Source organism: Sphaeroforma arctica, assembly GCF_001186125.1.
Source record: "Sphaeroforma arctica JP610 unplaced genomic scaffold supercont1.20, whole genome shotgun sequence".
NCBI classification, from domain to species: Eukaryota; class Ichthyosporea; order Ichthyophonida; genus Sphaeroforma; species Sphaeroforma arctica.
The window spans coordinates 173,912-181,074 of record NW_014040538.1 but is presented as its reverse complement, the minus strand read 5'-3'; the positions used below and the strand labels follow the sequence as shown (position 1 = coordinate 181,074).

Genomic DNA, 7,163 nt, shown 5'->3' with positions numbered 1-7,163 from the left:
GATTCGTCGTGCAATCGATGGCAATGCACATCAAATGCCGCGAATACACCTTTTCTCGATTTTAGCAGCTGTAGCTTGCATTATGGATATAAGAACGCATATACGATATTGTTTGGACAATATTTGTACGTGACAACATTGGAACTTTACTAATTATGCTTATTTAGACCTAATAATCGCGTTTTGGAGGATTCCGATGTAGTGTTAAACTCCTACGCATAGAAGGTGTTCTACTTGTACTGCGACCTTGGCGCCTTCGCAGATCATTTTCAAAATACTTAATCTTGAAAAATGCCAAAAAAAAAAAAAGGTATTGGGAATAAATAGAATTCCAGATTTAGCTAGTCAGGAACGGTTCTTAATTTTTGATAAAATAATAAATTCAACGCTTTCAACTTTGTTTTTTGTTTCAAAACAAATTGCCTTAATTCTAGAGGGGTTTTATTTGGACCCTTTTACAACATAGCCTTCTGAAACATGAAATCAAACAAGAAGGCTGTCTTAGGTTAGTACATATTTATTTCATAAATACTCTATATTGTTTAGTCTTTCAGTATGTTGGAGACATATTTGCTTCTTTTTTATAAAAAAAGCACAAGTGTTTATATAGAAGGCTAGGCTAAACAATACAAACAAAATATTATTTCACAAAAAGGGGTTTTTATACATAAAACAATACACTCCATCAACCAAAGCCGACTGAGTCTGTCGAGTCAGCTGACCGCCTGACCCTTTGGCGCGGCCCCGCTATGCTGCTATAGCCGACTCCAGCGAGTCATCAGGGTAAATATCTTTCAAAAAAAAAAATTATATATATATATATAAATATCTGCACCACTACTGCATTTGTCGTTTCTAAAAAAGAGGGTGCTAATATTGATGCATCTTTAAAAGAAATATGAAGACTGATATAAATCCTAGTCCATACATTGATACAGTACTTGCCTGTTGATAAGGTACGATTTAAAGGGTGTGACAGTCCCGTATCATGGATATTAGTAGAGGTGAAAGAGGCAGAAACCAATTTTGAATCGGAAACACGTATGCATTCATTTCATGAAACAGACTCAGTGATTTCTGTGGACGCTGAATCCCATGCGAAAGCACCGGAATGCGTTGACCAGCACCCTAAGGGCGTATGGACGGGTGAACACGAATCCTGCCGTGAAGGACATACGTTTTCAACAGCAACAGCCCAGGCCTTTTGTATTGTGGAAGTGCCTCCGAGAGAAAAGAGTACAAATATAGAGATTGTGGCAAATCCTGAGTGCCGCAGCGAATCAAGATCAGATTACATTCCTACCAGTCCACAACCACCACCACGGAAGTACTTAGCGACAACGCATAACACGAATACATCAAGAAACCCGACGGAGGGGAGGTGCCCTGCATATACTGTACTTTCCTCAGCAAACATCTTGGACAGCATGAGTTGTAGTAGCTCCACCCAACTTGAAAGTGGGAATGTATACACGCAATCAGATGTCAGCAAGTATGCAAAGATCAGCAACTTGACGAAGCGTGGAGCGATCGACATAGTGACCGCGAGCCCTATATTGGATAATTCCGCCGGAAGTCATTCTGGCACAGACGCTTACAATTCAGCAGTTTGCCTGTCAGAAAGGACGAGGAGGAAGAATAATATACCGGTGAGAAGCCTACCAAGCAGTGATAGTAATAGGCGTATCGTCGTTCAATGGTGGCATAAGTATAAGACTAATATATACTGGCTGTTGGTGTGGATACCCGCATGGATCTATGCAGGTATAGCGCATTTCTACTTCGAAAATCTGCTGACAGAGAATGATAATGTGTCTGAAGCGGAATCCAAGAATATCTGGCTCAAGTACTCGATGAACATAGAACCTTATCTCCAACAGGTTTATATTTATTTTGGGGTGATATACTGTGTTACCATGTTGATGGTGCTCACGGTATGCGTATTGGTCACCCTTAATATCCGGGACCCAGCCTTGGCCGTACTGAATCCGATTTTTCTGTTCCACGTGTGTTCGATGAGTGTGCTCATTCTCGTGGCCGACTTGAACTCGCAGTACAGCACCCTCACGTACAGTAATTGGATCAACAGCAATTGGAGGTTGGCGTTGAATTCTTTTATTATCAGCTTTTGTCTTCAGTTTTTTATCATGGCCCCCCTTCTTCGCCTGCGTGCCATGTACTTGGTGTTCATTAAGTCTGTCTACGATGTGCAGTACAAATGGCTTGTTCTGCGAGCCGTTGTTCAATGCGCTGTCACAAACTGCACGATATGGCTGGCGTTCGGACCTCCTGAATACTTCTGGTTGATTGGTTGGGGCGCGAGGGTGGGGTTCGCCCTCATCGTCATTGAGATCATATTCTATGTTGTCACACTGAGGAATTGCAAGTATCTTCAGAAACAGTTTGCTATGACCCTCCACATGTGTATTGTGATATTGTTCACACTGTGCTATATAGGGCTCCTTCTCGCCCTGCTCCACCCCACCTGCAATATGCCCGATCAATTTCATGCAATCATTATCCTGGTCTGGGTGACGAATATGGAACTGATTGGCCCTGCATTGTGGCAGACATATTGGGTGCGTCTCAAGCTATCTTACAACTCCAAGAGGCCCACACCCCGGCGCGGGAGTCTTGTAAATTCGGGTTTAGATCCAATCATGCAAGATGGTGAACTCTATGAAGTGCTACTTGTGTGCGCAAAGAAGCGGTTTTGTGAGGAAATCTTGCTCTTTATTCGCGATACCGACAATCTGCTAGCTTTTCTGGGAGACGGATCTGAAGAATGCCTTGCAACATCAGTTGTCGAAGAGAAGGAAAGGCGAGCTCAAGCCTTTCTGGAAAAATATGTCTTGCCAGGTGCAGCTTATCCAGTAAACATCGCCAGTGGACAAATAGCTTCATTTATGAAGATTTATGCCGGTATAATAGCAAAGAAAGGTCTGTTAGTGTCAGAACTTGTTTTCGTGCTGGAACAGAGCTTGAAGGACTTAATAGAACTGTTCGAATCTTCGGGCGTGTTGACAATGTACGATAATTCAGAAAGCAAGCGAGAGATTATCAAAGTGCGCCAGACTGTGGCACGTTTGGGCTTTGTCGTTGTTACGGAGTCAACAGTGAGGATGTAAATCGAAAGCAGTCAACTCATAAGTACCTTGTGACCGCAACGGAATACAAGTGGTCTATCGGCGACATGAAATACTGTTGGCGGCAGGCACGGCTTGCCCTTAATTAGTCAGTCCTTGGCAGTCTATATCCAGACATACTTGCAGACAGTTTTTGTTGTCCTACTCTTGCCTCGTTACCGGGCATGAAGCTCGTCAGTTGGCACCACCGTGGCGGTCGATAGGTTTGGATTGATTTGAAGTTGTACCTCAATCCGACAATCTGACAATTGAGAGTCTGGTGTCTGACTAGGGTCAGTTCTGAGCGTTGCTGATGAACCAATACTGGTTTTAAAAGGGGCATATGTTGATCTCCACACCTCAGAATCAATACTGTAGACTTCGTGTTTACGGCAAAGTACATATGCTCCTTCTATAGTAACATATGCTTGTTGGAACAGCATGATATGCTCAATCTAGGTACCCACAATATATTCCCGGTACAGTCAGTCTTTGCAGTTCGCCTCACTGTCACCAGAATTGTTCCTGCTATTATCGACAGAAACATGCATCGAATATGCCTAGACTACGGTCGCACACAGATGTCGACGTCACGCCGAAACCGTTAAATTACACCTTCGTTCGATATATTGGCTCTGGAGTGTAATACGAGCGATAGCCTTATACTATGAATTTTCCTACTAAGCCAAGAAATTTCAACAGAATACACATCAATATATAAACATGCCACATAATGGAGTTTTCACAAACTCCATAGTACTATAAACCAAATTATTAGGATCCAACCCAGGTTCGTTAAATCGTACAGGTCAATACTTACCGATCGCCCTGTTGGGACATTATTACTGTATTATCTTTTGCTACGGTGCATCGCCGCATAAAGTGCTCCGCCACACAAGGCAGTGAACACAAACACATCCAGAAGTCTATTTTGAACTTGTCGATACCTTTAATCGGTGCCTCTGTATGCGAATGCCGCCCGGGAACAGTCTAGATTTCACTGATCAGGCATTTAGTGATTGTAGGTTCTTTTCCTGCAAAGATTTTTATAAGTTGATAGCAACTGAGAAAGTACGCAAATATCGAGTTAGAACCCCAATACCTCGCATAGTGTTTATGACAGGCTCCCACTACTTGCCCGCTAGTACCTCAAATAAAAACGCGCAACCCGACACTCCATATTTTCTTTGCTATACGTCTGGGATCTGAATTACACAAGTGCTAAGCCTGAAACTGCCTTCTCCGTGCGTGCAGCCTGTAATATTTTAACCAAATTTCTGCCTACCTCTCCAAACGAGTATAGCTGTCCGCCCTTGAACTACCTACTAAAACTATAAGCACAAGCGCGTTGTCCGATATCTAAATCACTCTGTGGTGTGCGACTACGTCTTCCCGGGTGTAGTACGCGTGTCTGGGTCAAGACTTGAAACACAACGGTAGGCAGCGCTATGCTGATCTCTATCGAATACAGGTCCGTACTTTATTAAGGGTTATTTTGGTCACAAGACCAAGCCTCTGATTGTAGTATGAGTAAGCAGCGACAAACAGTCCGTAATAGCTTTAAACCCTTACTTCGTCACGCGTGTTGATTATCCATCCTTAATCTCTCACAAGTGCTCTCCGCAGCCTTTATTTTCACACATGAGATATTTTGAGCCATGATCTCCTCACGTGTTATTCAACGCACGTAATTCTTCCCACGACTCGGCCCAGCCGTTTGGTCTTGGGGAATACTTTGGCTTCGATTGTATGTGTGAGAGAGGGCATACACGTGCTCTTCTCAAGCTTGCTATATCAATATATCCGCCCTAATCGATCGGTGCTGTCTGTGCGTTTGACCGAATGTTGCGTGTCCAATTCAATTCCTCCATATACCCCGCAATTAAGCCTTGTTTTCTCACATGTGGGGTTTTAAGGTCCTGTTGCCTTACAAGTGGTGCATGGAGGACATTATTCTTTCATATGTGGTAATTTAAGCCTAATGTCCATGCTTGGCGCGGCTTCTTATTCGGCCGGGGCGGTGAAATCCTCTGCCTTTGCCTTGGGGATAAGTGTTTGGATGTCGAAGTTCTGGGGGTCATGATTGAACTGTCGCACCACCGCAAACTGCTCCTCTGTGCTTTGGTTGTAAAGCACTTCCAGCTATTCGTGGAGAATGGAAATCGGGATTCAAGTTAATTTTAAAGTCAGCTCAGATTGTTTTGCAGGCCATACCTGAGTAATATATTAAATCCAACAATGCCCAGCAAGTTTATGGAAAATCATGGTCTGATAGACATAGCTGCACGATGAGTGTCCGACTATTATTGCCTTGCGAGGTGTTACATTTCATATTTTACTACAGCCAAGATATAGAAAAGAAAATAGTAAAATTAAAAAATAGTGACATAAGAAAACAGTGAAATACTTGATAGCTATCATAAAATCCCGCTATGTAGTCAGTAAGGTGTACGAATTGCACAGATATCAAAATTGCAAGGGGCTTCACATCAGATTGGTGGCTTGTATGCACGCTTCTGATGTCGCAATCTGTATCACGTACACATGCATCCATTTAGACAACTATTCTACGAGCAGAAACATCATAGTTTAAAAACCCCCCGGCCAATACGACTCATCGAAAATCCACAGTACGACCTGTAGGGCATCCACAGTACGGCTTATGATACTCTCACTATGCAACTGACAGGTCACCCATCGTGCGAGCTTCACTTTAAGGCAAGCGGTTGAATTGAATGAAACACGCAAAGGCAACAAAACAATCGCGCCTTTCGTATCTAAATCACATGAGGTATTATACTTAACAACATGCAAATACCTGTCCAAGTAATGAAGCTGCCCCCGCCTTTGTGATCATGTCTTTGTTGAACTCCGCCAAGACAAGCACCAGGTCCTTTTCCTGTCCAAGATAAAAGAAACACGGTACTTAATCAACCTTCTTTATGGGTCTCCCTATACGCAGCAGAAAAGACTCGCACGCTTGTATGATAGCCAATACATACGGAAACAATTACTTGATAATATACATCCACACACACATAAATATATATATATGAATACATATAAACATATATATATATATATAAACATATATATATATATATATAAACATATATATATATATATAATAAATAACATATATATACTATGTAATATGATGTAATATGTAATATAATATATATATAAAGATATATAGTTACACACACACACACATATATATATATATATATATAGATGTAATATCTTTACTATATAAATATATATATATATATATATATATACATATATACAATATATATACATATATACATATATACATATACATAAACAATTTTATTCAAATATATGTATATACACATAATATACTATATAAAAATATATGAATATATACATATATACCAAGCGCAAGATATTTTGTACACACGAGCTTGCGTCTATATAATGTCCACCACTAATATCCATATACAACACGCAACGCCTCCTACGACGAATTTATATGCACACACGAACGACCAGCTACGCCAAAATACCCTGATACAAAATTCAGCGTACAAATAGATGCATACTGACAAATTTTTAACTAATACATTCATATAGCTACTCACACATAACACATACCTGTGCGAAATGGGTGTACGATGTGATGGTTATTGCGGGGCGAGCATCTTGTCCTTTGGTCTGGTACTCCAACAATGATGTCACAAAGCACTGTGAGTTTCTGAACTCAGACAGGAACATTTCATGCGTACCTCCTTCATGGGCTAAGGGCAGAACAAACTGTTGAGAAGGAAATATGAGTTGATTAGAGCTGATCACAGTTAGATAGGCATATGTGGCCAATAGATCACACCAAGCAATGGGTCAATAGAGTCGCTCAACGAAGGGGAAAAAATGAAGCATATATATATATAAATATATATATGTATATAAATATATATATATATATATGTGTGTGTGTGTGTGTGTGTATACATACATATAGATATACATATATATATATATATATATATATATATATATTATATATATTNTATATAT

At 40.7% G+C, this 7,163-nt stretch overlaps 2 protein-coding genes across 2 annotated transcripts; one reads left to right on the top strand and one right to left on the bottom strand.

Moving 5' to 3' along the window:
* Window positions 1–857: 857 nt before the first annotated feature.
* SARC_00611 (hypothetical protein) lies at window positions 858–3,905 on the top strand. Its single transcript, XM_014305710.1, has one exon. It carries the CDS (start codon window positions 1,044–1,046, stop codon window positions 3,126–3,128), a length of 2,085 nt encoding a protein of 694 aa, XP_014161185.1. The 5' UTR covers window positions 858–1,043; the 3' UTR covers window positions 3,129–3,905.
* A 680-nt stretch (window positions 3,906–4,585) lies between these two features.
* SARC_00610 (hypothetical protein) lies at window positions 4,586–6,903 on the bottom strand. The gene is made up of 3 exons (XM_014305709.1): window positions 6,744–6,903; window positions 5,944–6,024; window positions 4,586–5,267 (listed from the first exon to the last, which is right to left on the bottom strand). Exons 1-3 carry the CDS (start codon window positions 6,861–6,863, stop codon window positions 5,130–5,132), a joined length of 339 nt encoding a protein of 112 aa, XP_014161184.1. The 5' UTR covers window positions 6,864–6,903; the 3' UTR covers window positions 4,586–5,129.
* Window positions 6,904–7,163: the final 260 nt, after the last annotated feature.